This window comes from Harpia harpyja, chromosome 7 (genome assembly GCF_026419915.1).
Source record: "Harpia harpyja isolate bHarHar1 chromosome 7, bHarHar1 primary haplotype, whole genome shotgun sequence".
NCBI lineage: Eukaryota > Metazoa > Chordata > Aves > Accipitriformes > Accipitridae > Harpia > Harpia harpyja.
The window spans coordinates 18,480,281-18,505,661 of NC_068946.1; the positions used below are offsets into that span (position 1 = coordinate 18,480,281).

Genomic DNA, 25,381 nt, shown 5'->3' on the forward strand with positions numbered 1-25,381 from the left:
TTCCACTTCTTTTGCCACCCAGATTGCCCAGCATCCCAGTGGTAAGAGCAGCAAAGTAAAACAAATCCATGTCTTTTTTCCTGGACATACCTGCAGGAGGATTGCCTCTTTGTTAAAGCAGGATACTAGTGCACCTGCAGCATCAGCAGGACACATCAGGACCTTCAGAGTGAGCTCAATGTTGCAAAGCTACCAAATTCCCTCAAAACTAGCTTATCTCAAGCCCTCTGAAGTTCAGAGGGGGCTTTCAGTTGGTATTGGAAGAGGCTTCAAGGTCCTTGAGGAGGAGTAAATTAGTCTGCGTTAAGCTTCATGAAGCCTTTTTATGGTCTGGGGGATGTCATCATTGCTATAAGGTAAGCTCTACAGGTCATAGACCCCCTGCAGACTGGAAGATGGGGCAGAAATGTGCAAGTCAGTGGGAATCTGTGATCTGCAAGCGGGACTGTGCGGTGCAGTAGGGCACCATACAGGACTTACCAGCTTGGTCCAGATGCAGTGTCCTGGCTTGCTGCCATGCTGTTTCCAGGTTGAGAAGACCTGGGCTCCCTCCACACCTACATGCAATGTGAGGCTCAAAGAGTTGCAGTGCATCCAACCTTGGCCTTTGCAACACGCACATGGCTTAGGCTTTCCTAAGCTGCACATCCCGTCTCATGGTTCCAGCCCCAGGGTTAGTGAGGGGAAACTGTGCTTGGTTGTGCCTGCCATTCCTGAACACCTGCTGTCCATAGGGTACACCACCTCACAGGGGACCATAGCTATTGTAAGTTTGAGGCCAGGTACTCTTCAGTCCCATGTGGGTTAAGCTGGGGGAGGCTATGTCACAGAAATTTCCATGTGACAGACAAAACTTTCAGTAGTTTTCTTGAAGAAAGGCGCTGTCTGACCCCATTACCAGCATCTCTGCAGCTGCCCTTTAGTGTCATTTAGCAACTCAAGGGAAAGAGGGTTCAGCATCCCATGGGTAGTTGTGTGCTGGTCTGAAGATCCCCACATTAGGTGCACCAAGCCCTAGTTTTAGTCTGGATATGTGTATGTAAATAGGGCTGCATTTTTTCCTTCAGTAGAACTTCATGGAATTTGTGATCAATGAGGCCCCCTGGAGCTCTTTAGAAAAGCAGTTTTATGAGCAGTAGAGCTGCTGAGAGATGGTTGCCTATGATTTATGTCTAGTGATTAGGTTATCTGGAATTTAATATGTTCCTCGTGCTAGTTAAAGTATCCTCAATAACATCTCTCTCTTATGTGGAGTCTCTAGTGCCCAAGGAAGACTGCAATCACAATAGCAGGAAAACTATTACAGTCTTTCTCCTCTCCTTGCCTACCTGCTTTCAGGAAACTCAAAAGAATGTAAAACTTTTGAGACAAGTGTAGTGCCAAATCAGGCTGAAAACAATCAAAAACATCAAAAAGTACTGGAGAAGGACAGATAGAAAGATAAATATGCAAACATCATGACTGCACCAGCCTGATTTCTTAGGGAGCCAAGTTTAAAATACATTAAATGGCAAAAAAAAACCCCAAACCAAATATAAATTCAAATGAAAACAGAGAATGGTCATTTCCGAGCTCTTGCGATAGAAGGAATTGCAGGCACTGCATCCGATCCCAACCCATTGACGTGACCCTTAGCAGATGCAGTATAGATTTTGAGAAGCTGTTGGTACCTTTCATTGTGCCTGTGCTTGGCTGGAAATTTATAAATGAATTCTAGTACTTCTAGAATCTGGGATGGGAGGTGCACATATGATCTGTGCTATGTGTGCTAATGTGCTAAAAGTAATTTTCATAGTGGTGCGAGTTTTCTGGAGAGACAGAGCCAGAATTATGTATGAGTGTGTTATGTTCTAGTAATAGTCTTCTGGGCAAGAAGCCAGTTGATAGGTACCCATATGTGATCCCAGGCATCCTCAGTTATATCAGTGCCTCTAGAAGAGAAGTTCTTTCCATTACAGTCCATACCACCTGGTGACTGTGCAGCATTTATTGACCTGATTTTTTATGCTTTTCTCAGTGTCAGCTTGATTCTCCTTGCCATGCTCATAAAGAACCCTTACAGTAAAGACCTTTTTAAAGGTATTTCTGTTTGGGGGTCATGTTGTGCCTTTGCCTATGTTTTAATCGATGTGTTTCAGTCAAGATACAGAAACATTTTAAGCCTGGTGCCAGTTAGTTTTAATTGAAGAGTAGAAAAAAACCCAGCATGATTGGGTCCTTAGGGAAATGGTGAGTTTCTACAGCTGAGCCTTTGAAATATCTAGGCAGTTTAAAAGAGAGAGGAAGGTAACTGTGAATGAAGCAGCCAAGAAATGGAGGCATGGCTGAAAAATTCCATCCAAGAGACATATGGAAACTGCGCTTGGAGATTTCTCTTATGTTTGGTCTGATCCAAATGAACCAAAATCAACAGGTGACTTTTCTACTCGCTGCAATGATTTTACTATTAGCAGACCCTTCCTTTATGAATCTTCTCATTTCAATACTAAGAAAAAGAAGATTCATGTATCTGTATGGTAATTTGGCAATAACAATTGTGGCTATGTGGCAGATCAGCAGTCCTGGAACAATAGTCTGAGCATGGAAATGCTGCCGCAGAACCAGAGGAAGAATGGGGACAATTTCTTAGGCCGGGTGTTAGCAGCCAGTCCCCATAAGGTCTTGGTCACAGGTTAGAGGAAGAATTTGATTCCTACTAAAAGGCCTTCAGCTACTCCAGGCAATGCCCCACGCATATTCCATAGCCAGGGCTAGCAGTTTGTCATTGTAAATCATAGAAAAATTCATGGCTGTGGTTTAGAGTGAGAGGCAAAAAGGCATGGGTTCATAGCTGGGGAGAAAGGTCAAGTGTGAGTCTTCTCAAAGAAGACTCGGGATTTTAGAGGAGCCCAAGGGTGTTAGGTTTCCTCTGCTTCCCCGTTGAGTTACTTTGCCAATGGTTAAAAACCATTTCAACCCACTTTGCAGGTTCCAGCTGGGTGCTGTGCAGTGGTAGCAGCACTGACCCAAGGTTTGACCCTGTCTCACTTGTAATTAATTGAAAAACTCCCTTTAAGTTTAGTGACTCAGGAATTGAGTTTTAAGACCTTAAAATGTTACTATCAGTGGAAATATACCTGCCCCAATTCCTCTTTGTTCTACTCAGGTCACCTGTTTCAGCTCAGCAGCTCTCAAAATTTCCAGTGTATTCACCCACCCACATGCTCAAATCTTGAGATGTCAAAGTCATGAGTCTTTTTCTTTCTTTTCGAATAAATCATGGCATCCATGGCTCCGGAGACAGCTTGACAAAAATGTAGCTGTAACTGAAGTATTTGCTGTAGCTGGGAAGTGTAGAGAGATCAATTAAAAGAGCCAGTTCTCACTCACTGAGAAGTTTCTCAGATTTGGGAACTGAAACCTCCAGTGCTGGGATTCACCTTAAAAGTTAATGGCTTTTGAAAGCTTGAGCCAAACCACATTTAGATATTTCTGAGATCTAGGCAAAAAGAAGAATCGATTTGATTTTGAGGACATAATGAAGGTTTCTTTTTAGGCATTTACAACTTGAGAAGTAGTTTCTCCTCTGTGTAGGATTGTGGTCCCACAGTAAAATTGTAGAACCACTTTGCAGGACGAGTGAACCAATGCTTAGCACAAAATATTACTGCAGGCAGTGCTCTGTAATTATCTGAGTCCATATACCTAAAGGGTAGAATTATACTTTATTTTGTGTGAGTAACCTGTAACAAAGTAACGTGAGGGCTTGTCTAAACCTGACGTGGATGGGTTATCCTCACATCTCCATGGAGTCGGTATTACTGTCTAGATAGGGCTGAGCTGAGGTACAGAGGAGCAGGGAAGGGGACAGATCGTGCACCCCAGTGCAGTGGGCAGTGCTCAGCTGTCCCTTACTTTGCCAGTGCAAACTCACTGGCTGTTGTTTCCATACGCTCAAGAAGCATATGGACCTTTCATATATTCTTGGATAAATTATCTGTGTTATAAACATCCTCCTCAGCATCATGAAGTGAAAAGAAAAGTGACAGGCTGTATTTAATGATTAACCCCCACACATGCACTAAAGGCTATTCAGTCTGAATGCACGTAACTAGCGGAGCACGGTGGCAGTTTGACTCATGCTCTGTGGGCTCTCACTGTCAACACAGTGATGCTCTGAACTGTTAATAATAATGTGACGTTTTAGCTGGGAGGAAATATGTGTCTCTTGAAACCACATTTCTGTCTTCCACCCACCCCATTCTAGAATTCATCTGGATTTATTGAATAAGGTTAATGGATTATTTAGCAGGTTTCTCCAGCCATTATCAGGCTAGCACAATCGGTTTATGTGGCTGGCCTCTCCTGTTCTGTCAGCTGTCATAAGCTTCTCAATTAGAAAAGGGAAAAAAAAATAAGTATGAAATAGGTAACTATGGTTACCTATGATGTGGGGTTTTAAGAAGTGCTCAGAAACCTAGTGGCAACAGAGTTTGGAGGTTCAAAGCTTTAATTTATTCAAGAACTCTCTTGAATCAGAGTATCAAAAGCATGTAGAATAAATTCAGAACATTTTCTTTTGTACAACAATATTGCAGTCCTAAGCAGAAGCCATCATACAGACCGCCTGCTCGCTCTGCTCACATGAGAAGAAAACAGGAGTGGGAGAGGGTAAATATGCCCTTGTTCCACTTTTCTCCTGCAGAGCCCGGTGGCCCTTGCAGTGGAATAGCTTTTGAAAGTGGTGGTTTCTAGGAGAAGCGGTGCTTCCATTGTCCTGTTGTATTCCTATTTACACTGAAATGGTGATTTTAAAAGTGGTCATACAGAGCCCTGAAGCTGTGTGTGCTTCAGGGGCATCTTTCAAGTAAAGGCACCTACCTCAGAAATTCAGCCCCGATCATGCTGTCTGCTGAGGGAAAAAAAAAAGTCATCCATGCTTAATCTAATGAGAACACAGGATAATGTTAAAAGCTTTTAATTGGACCAAAAGTGCCCTATGAAACATGCTTCTTGAGGTCAAACACTTCCCCTCTCAAGTGTTTCAGGGGGATCAGTGGAATTATATACATATTTGCCTTTTGCAAAGCAGGGAGCTTCTGTGTGCTCTTCTTGTAGGATTTTCATCTGAACACACAAGATAGTAGCCACCACAGTGTTCCCTGTATGCTCAGTGGACACTGCCCAAGAGAAGGGGAGAATAAGAAGTTCAGCTGTCCAAAAACATTGTCTCATCTGAACCAGCCAAGTACACAGAGTACAGGAAAGACCTGTTTTGTCACATACTTTATTATCATAACCTGCAACATGAGGCATGACATGTCAGTTTATCAGTGCACTTCCAGTGGAAAACTATTATCTGCTACTGGGTCAGTACTCATTTCCCAAGAAAGCTGTACGAAAAAGGTGGGTTTGTAACTAAGGGTAGATAGGTGTTGTATTGGACCGGGGATTCCTGAGACCTAGGAGCAGTCCCTGGCTCTGCCCCAACACCAATGATCTTGGGCAAGTCATTTCATCTTTCTCCTTCTAAAACACAGCTTTGTTTATTAAATCTTTATTTGTCATATTACTATATTTATTAACATAGAATGTGGGCTGTGGAGGGGTAGTAGAGATGGGGGTCCTGACTGACAGAAACCAGCAACAAAAATGCCTTTCTCCAGCCCCTGCCCAGCTGCTTCTAAACCCAGGCAAATTCAATCTTCCACAGTAATTAAGCATTTAGCAGGTTGCAAAGCATAGTCTTCAGGTTGTTGGAGAAGTCAGATAACTGAATTCATCAGTTATTGCTGAGTCGCGAGAGTGACCTCTAGGATTACAAAGTGCACTTATCCCTCTGATAGATGTTTGCTGGATCCGATCTTCATGCTGGTGATTTTGCTTTGTCGTAAGACCATTTTCTAGAAAGCCAGCACAGTAACTCTGAAGCCTCTAAATGCTTACCCCAAGTCCTCCTGTTTAACCACCTTGAAACAAATAGCATATACTTTATTAAGGGTGCATAAAGTTGAGAATATTGCAGTTCAGTCAGATGCAGGGCATAGCCATGAAAGGTCACAGTTCTTACGGTATTGTTTGAAGCGCTGGAGAATTTCTAATGTGCTTGCACTGTGGTTGCATTTGTTCTGAACCTGGGGGAAGGCTGTGCTTGTATCTGTTAATCTGGAGGTTCCTTATTAATAGTCTGCACACTTCATTGATTTTTAATTAATTTCTGAAGAGACACAGAGGATAAGTGCTGCAGCCCACAGACAGCTCTGTACTTGTTGCAGTCCACATCTCTATTGATCGCCTGCCTAAGGAGCAGAAGTAATCCATTTTAAATACACTTTCTTGGAGAGAGTGAATGCACTACACAATATACTCTCCCGATTGTAATTGTATTGGCAAGAGGTCAGTGGCTGGGGTGGGGGAAAGGTAGCCTGTTGTTTAGTATGCTGCTGGTCCTCCGAGCGCAGGCTTCTCTGCAGGCTTTGTTTTAAGAAAGCCAAGTTCTCTCCCTCATGGACAGTTTATAACTACAGAGTGTTAAGAAAGCACTGGTCACAGCTCCACTGTTCAAGTTGCACTGGGAGATCCTTTATAGGACACATTTAGGCTGCCTGCCTCTTCAGAGGAAGGAGCTGGAGCTAGTCTAACTGTAGCAATTAATCTGAGAGAAGAAAAGCATTCAAAAAGCCCTTTCAGATTGTTAATGCACTGATACCTCTCTCTTTGGTTGCCACTTTGAAAAGCATCAAAGGCTTTCCAGGAGTATGTGATCCACTGGGAGCTGAAACCTGATGTCTCTGAGTACTCCTCAAATCAGAGGATAGGTACATTCTTCCTGCTGGCATGTGTAGCACAGGTTACTAGGATTCGCTTTTGAAACAGTAATTCACAGTCTTTCTCGTAAGGACTGTGTTCCTGCCAGCCTCTTAACTGTAGTTACTTTGCAGTAAGTGTTTATTGCCCAGCAAGGAGAGTTTTGCAGTAATAAGTTTCTTATTTAGGCAGTTAGTTCTTATTTAAAGGCTTCTTTTACAGAAAAAGGTGTTGACAACATGTAGCTGCAGTTGCAGCCAAAACAGTGCTAAGTACTTCTGTGCTTCTTGGACAAAGGTGAGTTGTGTTAGCATTAGCAGACACAGCAAGCGTTAAATTCTGACTCACAGGCCCTGTGGTACATCTGGGGAAGGGCGTCCCTGCAGTGGAACAGAAATCTGCATCTGAACAGTCAGTCGTAGTCTTACACAAGGACCATCAGTAGATTTCTTCCTTGCTTTTTTCTCTTACTGCATGGGGCAATGCACCCAAAGGACAGTCTCTTGAAAACACCTGTCTGGTTTGTGTGCTCACCTTCAGAAGCCCTTGTGAGAAGCAGATACTGCAGAGCTAGCAGGGAGGGATCAGATGCTAAGTACTTTATCAAAGTCTTGGGGGTGACCCTTTACCCACGAGTCCCTGACTTTATTAAGTTTTTCCTATTACAGCTGTTGGTCCTGTTCAGTAATTGGAGGGTCAGAAACTCTCTTGGTGCGTCTCTGCTGCAATGTATATTTGTGCATCGCATCTATGTTGGCCTAGTAAGGGTATGAGAGGAGCTGCAAAGCTGTATCCAGGTTACTGTGTCCTTACTGGTTATATGTTTATTATAAGCACAGGTACAAGCTACAGTTTCTCTCGCCTCTTTGGGCTGCAATACCATAAGATGAGCTGTGATTTTCTTCATAGATTACAGGAGAATATCCCTGTCCTTTTGAGTACTTTGGGAATAGGGAGAAGGTACTGCAGGAGACTGATGTAGTCTGTGTCCACACAGCCCAGGAGGCTGGGACACCTGGCCCACGTGAAGTAGTAACACAGCCAATATGAGCCAGTTTGCTCATTGAAGGCACTAAAGCTGGCATAGGAGAGCACCTTGCACCCAGCTGTCTTAAGGAAGCACTGTGGCAATAGTCTTGAGTTAATTGCAAAAGGGAGATTAGATACAACTCCACAGCTTTCTCCCTCGGGAATGTCATGCATAGGAATGAACTTTTTTTTCTCCCATCCTAAACAGCCCATGTAGCAGCTGCACAGATGTGACCGTAGGTGGGACCAGAACTTGGAGGCACATGCAGCATGGGCAGTATTGAAATACCTGGTTTGCATCTCATTGCTTATGCTACTTAATATATTTATGTAACATCTTTCATCAGAAGAACATGTGCTTCACAGACTCGTTATGTTCAGCACCACCTAATCTAGATATCTGCATAATTTGAGGGAGCCAGGGACACAACTCATACTTTTCACAGGAGTTCAGACAAAGGACATGTTTGATGATGACAGTGGAACAAACTCCCCTTCTGGTGATGCCTGAGGAACTTCAACACCCACCCAGGATAGATAGCTTCATTTTAAGGACCCCACAACCTCAGCATCATGAACCAGTCAGTTCAGCGATGGCCCATTTATCTGTGCTTTGAAAGGGCGAGAAGACACTCCTGAGATGTTAATTTAGGATTGTAGTGGGTCTGGGCCCATCAAAATGTCTGCTCGGTCCAGTCAATTAAGTCGTGAAATGTCATAAGCTTATGAACTTGCTTCTCTCATTTCTTTCTGCTCTTTCTCCCTTTATGAATCACCTGTCATTTTGGAGTAGCCTGCATTTTTCCTGTAATTCTCATCTAAACTTTAGTCTCATAGCCTCTTTCCCTTTCCTTTTGCTTCCTGGCTTTGTTTTGACCTGTTATGCTTTAGTGTCTTTTTTATTTTGTGTCTTAGGCCATAGCTCAGCAAGATAGTAAATCAGGCTTTAGGACTCCTATTACTGGAACAAATATACTACAGCAGCCACGTGATGCAGAGCAAAGATCTGGTGTAGATTTCTTTTTCCCAGACTTGTTCTTTTGATGGATAACTGGCATTTTTATACTGCCACAGGTAGCGTGTGTCCTCCTGTGGTTGGTATGAAGCCAGGTCATCTGGATTTTGTGCTTCAGCTGAGTCAGCCAATGCACGATCACACTCCCATGTGTGAGCAGACAGAATTTGTACTTCTGGGGGATCCACAAGTGGAGACATGTAAGACTAACCTGTGTGCAAAACATCACTGCTAACTCTTTTCACGGCAGAAGTAGCTTGAGTTACCTGTGCAGGAGTTGTATTTGCACCGGTACCTTTCCATAGGGGTAATAATCCAACTGCACTGGGATCCTGCCCCTTAAGTCACATACAGATAGCCTTGGGCTTGCTGCTGTGTACTCTGAACTGTTTACTCTGAAACCGTTCAGCAATGTCACAGCAGGACTGTGAGAAAAGGGATATATTAGCAGGCATGAATACACAGCATCCACGCAGCTCATGTCACACCAGCTAGACCAGTGCAGGTCTAGCAAAGTTTCAGTTGTCTGGTCCTGGTCAGGTAGACAGGTCTAAAGCGGCTGTAGGAAAATCCAGCTAGTTATATCAGCTTTGTACCCTAAGGCTGCATCTAAAGACAAGCAGCTTGAGATAAAAGCACTTTTACCCCAAGATACAGCTTGTTACATGTCAATAGCACATTGCTTCAAACTTGAGTAGACTTTAGAGAAGAGAAACCATGAGAGAGAGAGAGAGAGCTTAGTCAAGGGAACAGGAGATGGGAAGAAATATATTGCTATCACATAAGTTTCTTTTGCCCACCCTTTACCAAAGAGAGGTATTAACTTACCCCATATAAATGGGAAGTAATTGAACTCCTAAATATTTGGGGTTATACCACAGCCCATGATGCAGGAATGAGCCTCCCTTGGCAGCTTTACCAGAGTCAGCAGAACTCCAGACATTTTCAGAAATCCTTGGCAGCTAACCTGGTGGAGGTGTGCATAGCACAAGGTGTGAGTTCCCAGCTCAGTCTGGCAGCTTTGGACCGAAATAGTTAGCATCCTTTGCTTTCCCGTGGCTGTGAGGATGACCTCCAGTCCCAGCTCCCAAGCAGACCTACGTAACAAATCACACCTCTGCAGCAGCTGAGTCAGTGTATTTGAAAGCAGTGGCAGTTTTTCTCTCCCACAGTTATCTCTGGAGTAACAGCTACTTAGATGATTCTGGTTGCTCCTGACAACAAAGGGCACCGTGTTTTCCTTGAAAGCATATTTAGCCCCAGGTAAAATTACACTTTTTCCATGTGGTAAGCGGGGGAAAAGATGATCATTTCAAGCTTTTGGTAGTGATTCCTGTTATTAAGCTAGCCTCAAGTTATTAGGATGAAAAGAGGGCAGTCTCCAAGGCTGGAAATTAATGTCCGTGAGATTTGAGTTGGACTTGAAATTTTCTTCCTTCACATACCTGTTTGATGAATCTGCCATACGTGCTGGCTTTGGTGGGTGGAAGTTATTATCGAAGAAAGGCAGGCTGCTCTTAATTTCTGGATGGATAAGATCAACATTCCCTCTATTTAGGGAGATAATAACTTTTATTATAGAAAACAGCAAAAAGTCACACTGAAAAAAAAGTGTTTATAGTACATCTGCTGGTATTGCTGAAGTTTTGGGGCAGGTGACAGTCTTTATTTTTTTTATTTGAATTGTCTTGCAAAATGATGTCTTGCATCATGCAAAGACATATGTATATACTTAAACTTTCGTTAGTGATTCAGCACACTTCAGTTCATCTCTGGTAATTAACCCAAAGGGACTTTGCATTTAATGACTTACGTACCTGCTTAAATTCTGTCCTGAGTAATGAATACCTTTTTTCTGGAAATGAGGTACAGGCACCTAATGGAAAGAGCTTTCAGACAAGGCTCATGGAATTCAAAGAGTTGGACATTCCCTGAATGGCAGCTGCCACCTTTGAAACAAATCCAGAAGCATCCTCGTGGGCAGGTGGAACTCTGAAAAGTCCAGAAAAGTAAAGGAAATCAAATAACAGCATCTGAAACAGTCTATGCTTGCAACTCTTACACTCTGAGCTCTACAAATGGAGGCTGTGCTCAAAAACTACCCTCAGGAACTGGGAGACAAATGACAGCAGCAGAAAGTAACACTGGTAGTAAAGTAAGAAAACAGCAAATTATAACCATGTCTTAAAGGCAGGAGATCTTAGGAGACAAACCCATAACTTTGCAGAAAAACGTCGTTTTGTTTTTTTAAAAAATCCCTTTATTCTTTTATTCCACCACCAGCCCGCCTTTGATGATACTCCTCTGTAGATGTCTGCAGCACGAGAAGTCCTAATACTTTATGAACCTAATTTGATACTTTCTAGTGCAGTTCAGCACTTGGAAAGATCAGAAAGCTGTCCCATCTCATTGTCTTCTGTCCTCCCGTGGATTTTTTGACACAAAGTCTCCTTTCCACTGTCCCACTTCAGTTTGTTGCCAGCATGTTACTTCATTTTCAGGTCTGTCATTTTTCTTGTGAAAAGAGCATGAGTGTACCTGAAATGACCATACCAAATCTGTCTATCCACAATGCCAGAGACTTCACAAACACTCCATAATAAAACTGGGAAAGACTTTCTTCTTTTATAGCTCTTAATGACTAACTTTTAGTCTATTCAACAAGATGATTTTTGTTCTCTGTTATTTCTAGCCAACTCTGAGAGTAAACTGATGGGTAGAGAGCAGGATTCACTTCAGCTAATAAAACTGCTGGGTTTTTTTCCCCTAGTTATTACACAGAAAACTATCATGGCTGAAAAGTGACAGGCAGGATATTCTTATTGGTGTTAAGCTCCTAGTGGCCATTTGCATCTTTCCTGTCCACTTCCCTTCTTTGAACAAAGCCATCTTGGCTTATTACAAGGCTATTCTACCCCTCAGCATTGCTATTAGTTTCCCTGGTGCTGTTGCAAGCCTTGTGTGCAATGTATAAACACATGGGCAGGTCAGGTTAGTAATTGTGTGGGCAAGGATAAAAGACCTTTAACACTAATCGAAGTCCTGGAAAGGGTGTTTGTGTCTGCTTCTGAAAGTAGAATTTACATTTTCACAGTTGCATAATCACACAGGTAGAAGGGATCTAGACTACAGGTGGTTTTACTGCTGTGTACGTCTAAGTAAATATCCATATAGCACAGGTTTGTCTTCATATGTCACGCTGGTACTGGGTGAGGATAAGGGGCGCAGTTGTGAAAGATAAAAGGCTATTCCTCGCTCATCCTGAAGTTCCAAAGGGAATTCCTCAACTTATCGGTGTTATAGCTGTTTGCAGTGGCTGTCTGACTTCTTAATAGCATTAGGTGCCGATTGAGAGAGTGGTTTTATATTAAGGGATCCCAGCAGTAATTGCATTTCTAGTGGCATTCTCTGTGAGGAAAACTCTGTCGTGACTGTGATGAGGAAGTATCAGTGATTGGTAGGTCATGGCTGATTCTTGTGTTTGTGAGAGATGAATCTGGGCTCAGAGATAATGAGACAACTGATCCTTAATGGCTTGATGTTGAACTTTTTCCTCTCAGTGATTTCAGCATAAAAGTCCCACCCTATTGTGGATGTTCTAATATGTATACTAAAGTATGGGGTTTCTTATTAACTGGACTGGACATTTTATACTTTGATAATTATATGGGATCTGCATAGCTCTCGTTTGCACAAGTCCTGAAGGGCACTTCATTTCCCCAGCCTCACAGATCACACCGCAAATGGCACAGCATAGTGTCTTTTGGATCAGGCTTTAAAGTGTCGTTTTTACAAACAGATCTTTTTCCATTGTCAGGGTCTAGGGTCACTTGTAGTTTTGTCTTGCAACTCTCATAAAATGTCCTCTTGGTATTTGATCATGGGCTTGTTGGGTGGTGATGGCACCAGCTGTGTAATGCAGAGAGTATTTTTTTGTTATCGTACTTCTGTATCATGTAAAAAGATTAGAGATGCATATAAAGCACTTACCCTGCCAGGTTCAAAAATGCCTTCAAATGATGATTCTTGGCATAGTATATGTTTAGATAGTATTGCTGTAGTGAATACTGTAGGATTCCCATTTTTAGACTGTTTTCATTCTGCTTGTATAATCTCATTTATTGAAAATATATACATATATACACCTTTTCTCTTATACTTCCACCATCCACCTTTAAAACTTGTTGATAGGGTATCAGGAAAATTGAACATGTTTACACTGGGTATCCTAAGAGGATTTACATTTCTGCAGGTCATGGACCTGCAGAGGATTTTGTAGCTGTCAACCGTACATGGGTTGTTTTTAGCTTTGCAGATAACACAGGGGGGAAAAGCCATGAGAAGCTTGTTTGACAGAGCTGAAGTAAACTGTAAGTTCAATGATCGTAAGTAAACTGTAAGTTCAAGACAGCTATTTCTGCCCTTTTTCTGGATAGAAAAGAAAACCAGGTGTGGTATTGGTTAGGAGCAGTATTCAGGTTGGTGATTACACATCTTTCTAGTTCATAAGAGAGTATGAATTTAGGTTGAATAAAATATAATCTTACTAAGATGATATTAACTAATAGCACAAGATTGAAATAAATGGAAATGAATGAGTAGAATGAACAGTCAAACATCCTAAAGTGTTAGCCTACACGTTTAAAAAATGCTTGGAAGTTAAATATGTAGAGAAGGTAGAATAAGACCAAGGAGGCATGGTTAAGGGTTTGATTGTTTAACTCTTTCAATGAAGGATGTTTCTGGACACCTTACCATGCATTCCTGCCATTATTAGCTAAAGACAGGAGGCTAAAGCCTTGGTCCAGGTCATCTATTTTGGTTTTAACAAGACAGAAATTCTATTTCCTCATTTATGCCAAAAGAAATCTGCAACATCTTCATATCATTTCAGTGCTGATAGGTGCAAATGAATCTATTTAAAATGACAATTTTATTCAGGCCTAATGTATTCTGATACCAAGAATTCTTTCATCAAATTCTCCAGGTTCTTGTGTCCTCATCAGATTCTGCCCACAAAGATCTGTTTGAAGGTTTGGACCTTTCTCCCCCCCCCCCCCCCCGCCCCCTTATTCTGAGGTATTGAGAATTTTGACCAAATAAGGATATTGGAAGTTATCTCAAATCTATGATGTTTTAGAAGTATTTCTGTTCATTCTAAAAATTTGAGATATTTCCTAAACTAAGTAGAAAGGAATTGTAAGCAGCACCTTGAAACTTTCTGCGTGGAGGAGCTCCTTTGCAGTGAAAGATGCAAGACTTAAGAGAGGTGCTTAATCCTGTGGAAGGTGGAGGAAGAGATTGTGAGCTGCGGGAGAGAAGTGTTTGGAGGAAGTACAAGGACGCCTGTCTGTTTGCACATGACTGCAATCCTGGCTTCAAGGGCAGCACTGTCAGGAACTGCAAAGAACCAGTATAATTTTAGATGTGTGAGGAATGACTATGTGGTATATTTAAGGGCACCCTGAAGCCACCCTTAAGATTAGATTCACTGTCTGTAAGAGCAGCAAAGCTGGACGTGTGATTGTGGGCCAGAGGCTGCTCCGCAAAGCATGCAGAGCCCTGCCCGCCTGCACGCACTGTTCAGCCCAACACAGCACGGGCATGGTGCTCTCTGAGTGGCTTTCTGAGGCACGTCCAGACAGGTTGGTTGACACCTACCTGCAGACATCTCAGCAGACTTGGCTGCAAGACCCCCAGGTGAAGAGAAGGGACATGAGACTGGGAGGTTGCTGTAGTCCACCTACTTCCCAGAGTACTTGTTATGAGCGATTTTGACAGTGCCTTGAAGCCCTTTGTGGTTACTGTTCAGTGTTAGAGATGTGAAACAGGATTTTATGAATTCCCCATCTGCCTGAATTTTACAGGGCCACTTTTGTGGTTGCTTTTCCTCCATTACGCAGTGTCATTGCTATTGACTGTATTGTCTTTTTCTGGTTAGATTTCTTCAGGAGGTAATTCTTGTGCTAAGTCATGATGGTGCCTCTGGTTTTATGGTGTGTTTGTTGTGTGACTCCCAATTGTTTGACCTATGAGATTTATTTGTCCTTTTTCTACAGGTTTTAATTTGATGTCAAAAAAACTTTATGCTTTCAAAGACTTAAAGTTCTGATGTTCAACAGCCAAAAGTATTGATTTGCAATTGGCAGGAGGGTGTGTTTGCTTCAACGAGCAGTGCTTTTAAAAAATAATTCCATTTGCTTTATGCCAAAGAGTCCCTGTGTCCCCTTTCAAACCACCTTCATGTTGACTGCAGCAAAGCCTACCACATTAAAAATGAAATAGTGTTTATGCCAAATGTTCTCTCACATATTTTCAAACCTTTTAGTGGTGTTTGCACTGAAATTTTTCACCTAAAAGCCACAGCAGTTCAGAGCTCCACTGGATGCTTTTTTGTACAGACATCCACTTTCTGTCAAGAAAGAGCTACATTCTGGCCCAGTGACCATGAGTTGTGGCTTACTCATACGCATTGTCCTCCTTGTATGTATGGGGATAGGTTCGTGTGAACTTAGCACACTGTAAAAGGGAATAAAATCTGGCCCATGACACTGAGTAACCTGGTTATTTTAATCACTACCTGTGACTCTGAATTATCATCTGTATTATGGGATAATATGATCTCTTCGGTATTCAGCAATGACTTTTTAAAAATTACCATATATATTATACAGAGCTAATATATTAAGAGATACCTTAAGGGTAATTATCAAGTGTGTAATTTCATCTGTAGGTTCTTATAATGATGGTTAATGTCATAAATGCCTTTTAATTAAATTATAGGCTTGTAACCCTGCCTGACTATCCTTTGTGTGTCATATAATTAATAAGACCAAGCTTTGGTGTTCATCTCAGTGTCACAAAGCATCATGTAAACTTTCGTACTGATGGTGGATGGTTAGTCTCTTATCAGAGTAAGAATAAGGTTAAGGCCAGGCAGCTGGAGTATATGTTACCTTATATTTAAAGGCAGCTGGATGTGCTTGTTAACAAAAGTACCTCTAACGGAATATATATGCTCATAAAAAAAATGGCCATTGATCTAGTGTCTTATTATAATACTACATGCAAAATTTTAAGGGAGTGAAAAGGCAAGTGGGTTGCAGCACTTGGAATAAAGAATTGTTTTCCTTCTAATCCACTGAGGGTAGTGAAAATTCGTGTCCAACTTTAAAAGCATTTGGAGATGAATAAGAAGCTTCATCTTGAATTGAAGACACTTGCCTGGAACATAGAAGAGCTGGGATTGTTTCCCAGTCTGGCCTAACTTCTGTGGGGGTCTGGCTAAGTTGAATATTTTTTTACAGTCTTCAGATTTCCTGTCTGAAAAATAAGGGCCGTAATATTTCTTTTCTTTGTCTTACATTTCCAGATTTTAAACTTGCACGAGCAAAGGAGATATCTATGTGGGGTTTTGTTGATTTTTTTTCCTTTGGCAGTTATCACAGAATCTTACAGAATCATTCGCTTTGGAAGGAACCTAAGGTCATCTAATCCCACCTCCTGCTCACAGCAAGGGCAGTGTTGAATTTCTGTCCTCTAGGCCATTTTCTTAGTATGAATACTAATAAGGGAACCAGAAATTTTACATGTCACCAGTGAAAAGTAGTTCTAAAAAATCGTGTAAGCCTCATTAAGATTATTTTACTGTTCTTTGTCCTTCAGGGCATGATGTACCTGGAAGAGAGGAGACTTGTCCACCGGGACTTAGCAGCCCGTAATGTCTTGGTGAAATCACCAAACCATGTGAAGATCACTGACTTCGGCTTGGCCAGGCTTTTGGAAGGGGATGAAAAGGAGTATAATGCTGATGGAGGGAAGGTGAGTACTGAACATGTCTAGAAGTAAATATATCACACTGTGACAAACCTCCTGAAGTTACTTGTTAGGGCAGTGTATTCCTATGGGACTATTATCTGTGTAAGAAAGCCTGCCAGTGACTTAGCAAAGCCCTGTCTTCTAGAAGAACTGTGTTGTGACAGCACACATAAAAGCCACTCATTTTTTGCTCAGTGAGCTTCTCCAGGTGGCGAAATATAATTGTCTGAACAGTTTTCACACTCAGAATTAGGTTTTGTTCAGATGCTCCATTTTGTGTCTTGTTTTGAAGACTTCTGAAGTCAGTTCAGTGGGTGACAGATGTTCTAGGGCATGCCTGCCAACTCCTTTCTTTGGTCATATGGACCTCAATAACTTGCAGTCCCATTTTCCCAGACAAGTAATCTTCCAGAAAACAAAAAGGAAGGCCAGAGAACATGTTTGTATTTGTAGCATATGAAAGTTTACATATGCTCAACAAAGAGCCACCTCTTCTATCACATTGGAAGAGCCTGCGTATGCTATTTCTTGCATCCATGTCTCCAATACCGTGCTGAATGCCAGGCCACTAAAAAGCTAGCTTGAGGATAATTTTGAAACCAGGCATTTTCCCATATAACTTCTCAGCATACTGCACAACATCCATATAGTGCCTCACCTCATTTCTAATGCCTTCAGATAAATACATTATAAAATTCAGAAGGCTGTAAGTAAATAAAGGCTATAAGTACCTACTGCTGCTGGCTGCTCCCTAAACATCCTGAAATTCCACATTTCAACCTGTCACAAAATCCCAAGGGATTCTGCCTCTCCTGTCATTCCTTTTCCTGAATGTTCAGTTTGCTTCCTGTCTACATGCTGTCTGTGTTTTTCTGTGCTCACTTATGCCCTTGTCTGGGACAAACAGCTGTTACCAGTATGTGCTTCTCTCCTGGATGGGCTGCTGCCTTATTTGTGTGGCTGCTGCCCTTGGTATAGGCATTTCAGTCAATAAGGTGAAGAGCTTGAAAGGAGTCACCAGTGCTTTCCCATTTCCCCAGTAAAGAGACCTCCTGGCAGGGAAGGTGGAGTTTTGGCAGTTTTCCCTGATTCCTTCAGTTCTCTAATCCCCTCTTCAGTAACCCCTCTGCCTCGTCCCTCCATCAGCCAGTGAATGATGCAAAATGAGCTGGTCCTTGCAAACCAGCTGTTCCCTGGCAGCTGTTAGGTGGTGTCTTGGACTTGTGAGGCCAGTCACACCGCTGGGAGTTCTGGAGCAGGATTTACACATCAGATGTGTCACTTTCCAGTTCCAGAGAAGCATCCTGTGAAATCCAGAAGACATTTGCAGCTTAAAGTTGTATTGAGAGCATGCTAAGACAGATTCAGACTGGATAAAAGGAAAAACTTTTCCACCATGAGGTCAATCAAGCGGTTGATCAGGTTGCCCAGGGAGGTGGTGCGGTTTCCATCCTTGGAGATTTTCAAGCCCAGACTGGATAAAGCCCTGCGTAACTTGGTCTGATCTTATAGCCTGTCCCGGGTTCAGCTGGGATAGAGTTAATTTTTACAGGAACCTGGGAGGTCGGGGGGGCACAGCCGGGACAGCTGACCTGAACTAGCCAAGGAGCTATTCCATACCATGTGACATCATGCTCAGTATATAAATGGGGAGCGGGCTGGGGGGTGCTCTCTCAGCTTTCAGTGGGGGAAGTGGCTGAGCGTCGGGTTCCGGGCGGTGAGCAGCTGCACTGTGCATCACTCGTTTTGTATATTCTTTTCTTAGTACCGTTGTTGTTGTTGCAACTTCTTTTCTTTTGTGTTGTCCCAGTAAATTGTCCTTATCTCAGCCCTTGAGGTTCCGTTTTGGGTTTTTTTTTTTTTCTCTTCTCCTTTCTGATTCTCCTCCCTATCCCACCGGAGGGGGGCGGGAGGAGTGAGCGAGCGGCTGCGTGGTCCTTTGTTACCGGCTGGGCTGAAACCACGACATAGCCGAACCTGCTTTGAGCCTGAGGTTTGACTAGAGACCTCCTGAGATCCCTTCCAACCCAAGTTATCCCATGATGAGCAACGCAGCTTTGCTACTTCAGCAATTGTTCAAATTTGTAACAACCCAGTCATATTTAATGGGAATGAAAGCGGTACATTTCTGCAGAGTTTAGTGGAGGAGGATGAACTGTCTTTACAAGTGCTAAGCCAACCTTTATTAGAGAGTGCTATTTTTGCCATAACTGTATAGGTTATGTTCATTAGTCAACTTCATGGAAGGTATTTCCATAAGGGTTTTGAAGACACATCCTCTGCTTTTACACCCACCATCTGTTCAGATTTTGCGTGCAGTAATGTATCTCTCTGGTTTATTCCAGTACATATTCCATAGTTCCAAATTAAAGGCGACCCATACAAGTCCATGCCAGGTAAAAATCTATTTTTAATGTCTGTCCATTAGAAATTAATGGACTGCAAGACTGTGCCTTACAGGTCCAGCTCAGGAATAGGAAACACTGTGAATCTCATTTTAACACAAACTTGACAGGGCAAACCCTTATGCCAAACCTAGGTTTGTGTTTGCCTGCACAGCCTTCTCTGCCAGAAGAGATGAGCTCCCCCCAAGGGTGATTCAGAGTCTAAGGCTAGCTTGGGACTTTTGACTTGCTTTCAGGAGCAACTTTTCTCACTGCAGTAATGATACAGAGAACTGGGAAGGCTAAGTTCCTAACGAATAATAGGAGTTAGAAATTAAGCACTGTAAATTCTCCCCATTGCCTGTTTACTCTGATGATGATTATGTGGACTGTGAAGTATTATGGACACTGCATTATTACCTAGCCTCATTAGAGAGCAATTGAGATAGCGGTGTCTGGTTTTGCAAACTGTTGAGGCAAAAGAGCTCTGTATTCCACCTTCTCTGCTGCACTTCATATTTAGAGGGATTGGATGTGGTTTTTGCATTGCTCCCGTCTTTACACAGGTATGATGAAAAAGTCAGTTGTTCCACTACATCTGAATCAGTAAAATTTGGGTGGTATGAGAAGTTCTGCAGATAACTGGTTCGTATTTCTCACCTCCATATGTTTTATGAGGCAAAGCCCCATTCTAGAGGGCAGGAACAACCATTTCCTCTGCTGGGTAGTGCTGCTTTTTTTTAAGCTTGCAGTTGAAAAAGGAAACAGGGAGGAAGCTGATGTCCACATACAGGACCTATTTGTATTGGTTTAATATTACATTTCTAAGGTTACGTTTCTTTTGTCTTTCCCTAGATGCCAATTAAGTGGATGGCTCTGGAGTGCATACACTACAGGAAATTTACCCACCAGAGTGATGTTTGGAGCTATGGTAAATCTTCATGTGATTAGTTTAAAAATTTGTCTCTTGTAGAGCATTAAACAAACTTGTGTTACCATGTTAAAGACATCGTCTTTTCCTAGAGGAGTTAATTCCAGTGGGTTTTGCTTTTCCTTTTTTTTTTCTTTTTCTTGTCATCTTTTTTTTTTTTTTTTTTTTAATGTGTAACTCTAAACAGCAATTGTTACTTGTCTCCTGTGTTGCTTCCCTGCTCACTAAAATACGATATCGTGATGTCCCTGCTGGGACGAGTGCCGTAAGGTCTGGGCTGATTATTACAACAGAAGGAGGCCTCTTTCAGCTCAGCCACAGATTCATAAAAATACAGCTGCAGGCCATAATTTTCAGCAGTCCTTTGAAAATCTTAACTCTAAAAGCCATGAATGTCAAAGAACATTTTCAGGCTTATGGGACTTTCTGTATCTACAGTCAGATAAAAGGGAATTTGTCATAATACAGAGCAAATAAAGCAAGAGAAAGAAGAGAAAGAGACAAGCTCTCCAAGCTAACTAAAACAAGCATCCATTTAATTTCACAGAAAACTTGGGAATTGGTTAGACAGGTCAGCTCATGTGGACTCCACACACACCAAAAAAAAAGTCACATTTGAGAAATGAGATGTTCATTTACTGTTGTTAATTCTGTTATCCAGATGAGCTATTGTGCCACGTGTGCTGAGCTACCTGCCTGTTTATCTAGTACAGCTATTACTAATAAAATCATGTAGACCTTTGTAAGTGGAATTTTTCAGCAGTATCTAGGGCTATGGACTCCTATTTGCATTTCCTGTTGCCATATCATTTTGAAACAAAAATGTGTACAATTCTATTCATTACTCACTTTTACCTGTGGGTAGCAGCAAAAGACACTGCTGTGACTATTCAGATGAGGAAAACATATGAAAGTTAAATCAATCATGTAAAGCTGCTCTTTCTCCTCAAATTCTGTATACCTCGTATCACTTAGGAAAAAATACACCTCTGTTTAGGAAATTAATTTTCAATGCAGGAAGCCCAGAATATCTATAATCAGAAAGGACAAGACCAAAAACAATTGGCAAGTTACAGTTCTTGAACATCAACAAAGAGGTGAATGAGGCTGAAATAAATATGTGTTTTATACATATGGTAATTTTGCTCATCACCTTTCACATTAGCGTGACAGCTGGCAAAATAAGGTTATTGATCTAGAGGCGTGTTTAAAATTACCTTTGCAATAAAAATAAAAGTTAAACTGGTGTGAGAGCAGCATTTTCAATATTTAAGATTTTGTTGGGGGATTAATTCTGTTACCTATGATATGTGATCTTTGTTTCCAGCTCCGATGCCAAAACAAATCCTACGGCTATTCAAAAAGAGAATCTTGGTTTTGAAGAATAGCACTATCATAACTCAAGTCCATAAGGTGATTTAAGGAAAAAAATAATACAAGTGGCTGTGAATGACTTACAAGGCAAAGACAATGACATAATGTTACTCAGTGCTGTACCTTTGTGGGAAATTGATGCTCTAAGTTAGGGAACATCTGCGTTTTTTCCCCTTAAAATAATAGAGTACCTCAGCCATTTATTTTCCATTTTGATATGATAAAAGAGTGAGATGCGTTCTTTTGTTATTGCATCCATTTACTTTACCACCATTTATTTGTCTTAGACCTTTCTCTTGTGCCTCAGATCTATCATGCTGCTTCTTATACCAATAAAACTGAGGGAAGTTGCTTTTCAAGATTAACACAAAGTGCTGTTTCACCATTTTCTTGAGCTTTTTAAATGGCAGACCAAACTTCAGTGTTTTTACAGGCAGTGGTAATGAAGAAGAGATTGCAGTCCAGAACTGGGCCAGAATACTGTGCTGTAAGAAATTGTGAAGGAATCTGAGTAGTATGACCTCAAATATTAACACTCTTTTTTTTCTGTCTAGGAGTCACTATCTGGGAGCTTATGACCTTTGGTGGGAAGCCGTACGATGGAATCCCAACTCGAGAGATCCCTGACCTCTTGGAGAAGGGAGAGCGGTTGCCCCAACCTCCAATCTGCACTATCGATGTTTATATGGTGATGGTGAAGTGTAAGTAATTGTAGCTTTTAATATCCCTATGCTCAGTGCAAGAAGGACACTGTTTTTGAAGATTTGCATCTGTAGTCTCTCACAGTGCTGGGTGATAGAGCAGGCTGCTTCAAAACAAAAGCTTCCCAAGGTACTGTAAATTCCATTTAAATACTGTATGCACGTTTTTTGCAATTGCAAAAGATATGAATTTAGCCATGAAGAGTTAAGTTAGCTCGGCTTCTTATTACTGTCAGATGGTATCTCATATTCTTGCTGTGAAGTCAGAATTGTATGATTGTTATTGTAAACCCTTGTCATTTCCATGACAATTGATTTTGATGTTAAAAAAGATAGTATTAAACATAATTATGGTACATGGATACCCAGCCAGTGAAGGTTGTGAGGAGAAATGCTGGTTCCAAATACTGAGGAAAGAAAGCATGAATGTTTTATTGTTAGTAACAAGGATGATGATTGCAGAAGTAATAATAAAAAGTAAAATTAAATTAATACAAGAAATGCTACAGAGAGGGTAATTTTTTATCATTCTTAGTCCAGTACAATAATTTATGAATATTTTTACTTTAGCAAAAAAGGAAAACAATCTGCACATGGTTTCTTCTTACCCTTTTATCTCCAAGATACCCACACTAGTGACAGTATCCTCCAAGGCTATGCTTCTAATTTAAAAAGAATTAGGAACATCTCTCTGGTGTTTCTGACTTAATTTAAGTGAGCTTAACATACAGACATCTCATCCATCTTATATAGTCCTTTCCCTTTTGCTTTGTACACAAAAACACTAAAAGAGAGAAAAAAAAAGAGGTAAATAACATATCTTCTGAAAACAGTTGTACTGTGCATGCAGGTATGGAAATGTCTGAATAGTGCAAGGAGTTCCTGTTGGTTGAGTGCAAAAATGTTCCATCCGATAGGATTTCTAATGAGTATGGGGTGAATCTGAGGGGACAAAAGGAAGTCCAAGTAGATGGGATATTCTGGAAGATGGAAAGTTACGGCTAGACGTATGGACTTAGTCCTGTAATATTTGTGTGAAGTTCTTTATAAGCTATAGTAGCTTTGCTTTTTCCTGTATTGGTCACTTCTTCAGTTAAACGGCGTGAAGGAGATAAGGTCTGCTTCGTTTAGCCTCCCTAGCAAATGAGAACATGTTCTTGGGAAGTTGCTGATAGGATCTTCCATTAGAAAAAGCTGACACTGAGATAAACTAGTTGCTGGTGGTGACTGCCTATACTACCTACTTGCTTGTTTTGCAGAAAGCATTAGCAGGGATTGAGAATTGTTGTTCCTAATGAATGTTTCCTGGAGAGTGAAGGACAAAAGAATCACCCTTACTCAATTAAAATAGCATCTAATGCCTTGTGTGAGGTCTTTGTTAATGATGCAGAGACGTGAATGCAGAATTACCTGAAAGGCGGATGCGAGGTCAGTCATCCTGCAGATCTATTGAACAGCTCTTTTTAATCTAAGTCACTGTGGAACAGTAGGTCAGTTAAAATAAAATTTTATTTGGTAGTCACTTTGTAATAAACCCACTAGACTCAGATGGGATCAGATTCATTATATTAGGCATTGGACATAATAAAAGGCAGTCAGAGCTAACATCTAAATGGGCAAGATAGACACATAAAATTGCAAGGCATTGTTGCTGTCTCTGTTTTGGGGATGGGGAACAGGAGCTCAGAGCAAGAGGAAATCCATGCAGCGTGGAACAATCTAGTCTTCTCTGGCCAAGACCAGATGTTTTCCATTTTAGATGCATCATAAAGTTCTAGCTTTCCATTCTTCTGGGCTCTTTATTGCAACTTTTCTTTAGGCCAGAGCTATCAGGGACATCAAAGACTTCAAACTTGTGCATTTTTAAAAACTGAATGATTTCTTCCCTTGACAGTTAACTGTTTTCTTTCTCATCTTTCATCTGTCCCCAGGCTGGATGATTGATGCTGACAGTCGGCCAAAATTCAAGGAGCTGGCTGCTGAATTCTCTAGAATGGCCCGAGACCCTCAGAGATACCTAGTAATTCAGGTAAGCAACTCTGCAACATCAGGGAAAAACAAAAAGAATTCTGTCTGCCAAACCAGACTGTTAAGGGGTTGCCTTTGAATCACTTAAGTTCAAGGTGCTCTTGAACTTGAAGCAAACAGTGACCGCAGTATTATACAAGAATGAAGTAGAATGGCCAGTGTCATTATCTCAAAAATAATAAAAATAATGAAATAATCTGAAATTCACTTCCTAAGCTTGTATTTATAGGCACATATACAAGATCTGGCTTTGCAAGCTACTGACTACTTTGCATTCTCTCCTGAAACTGGGGACAAGATTTGTCTGTCAGTGGACAGTGGACCTACTTTAGACCAAGGACTTGCTTGATTCTACGATTGCTTAGGCTGAATCTCAGCCTGCACTGCTGAGATCATAAGAAAATTTCTTTTCATAGCCTACACATTAGGGTTTCTCAGAAGACAGGGAGTTGTGTCACATTGGTACCTCTCATGCTAGAGAGGAGCTTCCCTCTGTGTTCTCCTTAGGCTGTGTAGGCTCTGTATTGCTTCGCAGTCCCTGCGATAGACCCACACCAGCATGATTCATCACATGAAACGACACTGTGGCAGCAGGGCATATCTGTTGACTACATCTAGCTGGATCTGTGTACGCCCTGAGTGCAGGCGTATGTGGAAACTTTTGTCCTTTCACTCCTACATTCTGCAGAAGCCTAGAGTTGTGTATGTGTTTATTACAACTCAGACTCAAGCCACAGAAAATGAATCCGATTATTTGGTAAGGTCCTTAGATGGTCCCAGTGTGTAAGCAGTTCAAATTAAAATGAAAAATTAAAAGAAGTAAGGTGATGTTGAAACACCAGAGACCAAAGCATGGAATTAGTTTGATCCAGGTAATGATACTCTTATGCTATATCCGCTCCACATCAAGGAGTATAGGGCAGAGATACAGCCAGCTGGTCCTTAGCTTCACACTGATGTAAGAATTCCTAGCTGAAGAGCCTCCAGAAGTACAGTCACTGCCACTCTATTTCTCCTTATTGCTAAAGGGTCTAGTGCTAGTCTCATCGTATGGTGTTTCATTTCACTGTGTAGACACACTAGCCTACTCATGGTGTATTATTGCACAGTGTGAATGTATGCTACTCTCCTTCCGCTTGAGGAGAAGTAAAATATATTTGAAAAGTAAAATACTACTCAAGAGGATTTGTGGTGCTGAAATGTCAATTTCTCTTGCAGTAATCCCCACTGTTAAATTGTAAGTTCAGCTGATACAAGTGATTCTGGAAAATGATTGAATTACTTCATTAGATAGGACATGTTTCCCTATTCCAAA

At 41.5% G+C, this 25,381-nt stretch overlaps 1 protein-coding gene across 8 annotated transcripts in view; it reads left to right on the plus strand.

Annotated features, from left to right (window-relative positions):
• ERBB4 (erb-b2 receptor tyrosine kinase 4) overlaps nucleotides 1–25,381 on the plus strand; it is a 666,663-nt gene that overhangs the window by 613,079 nt on the left and 28,203 nt on the right. For all 8 annotated transcript variants that reach the window (XM_052792389.1, XM_052792388.1, XM_052792393.1 and 5 more), the window contains 4 exons: nucleotides 16,496–16,651; nucleotides 19,888–19,963; nucleotides 21,892–22,038; nucleotides 23,970–24,067. In XM_052792389.1, coding sequence (XP_052648349.1) covers nucleotides 16,496–16,651; nucleotides 19,888–19,963; nucleotides 21,892–22,038; nucleotides 23,970–24,067 — 477 coding nt within the window. The remainder of the gene's footprint in view (nucleotides 1–16,495; nucleotides 16,652–19,887; nucleotides 19,964–21,891; nucleotides 22,039–23,969; nucleotides 24,068–25,381) is intronic.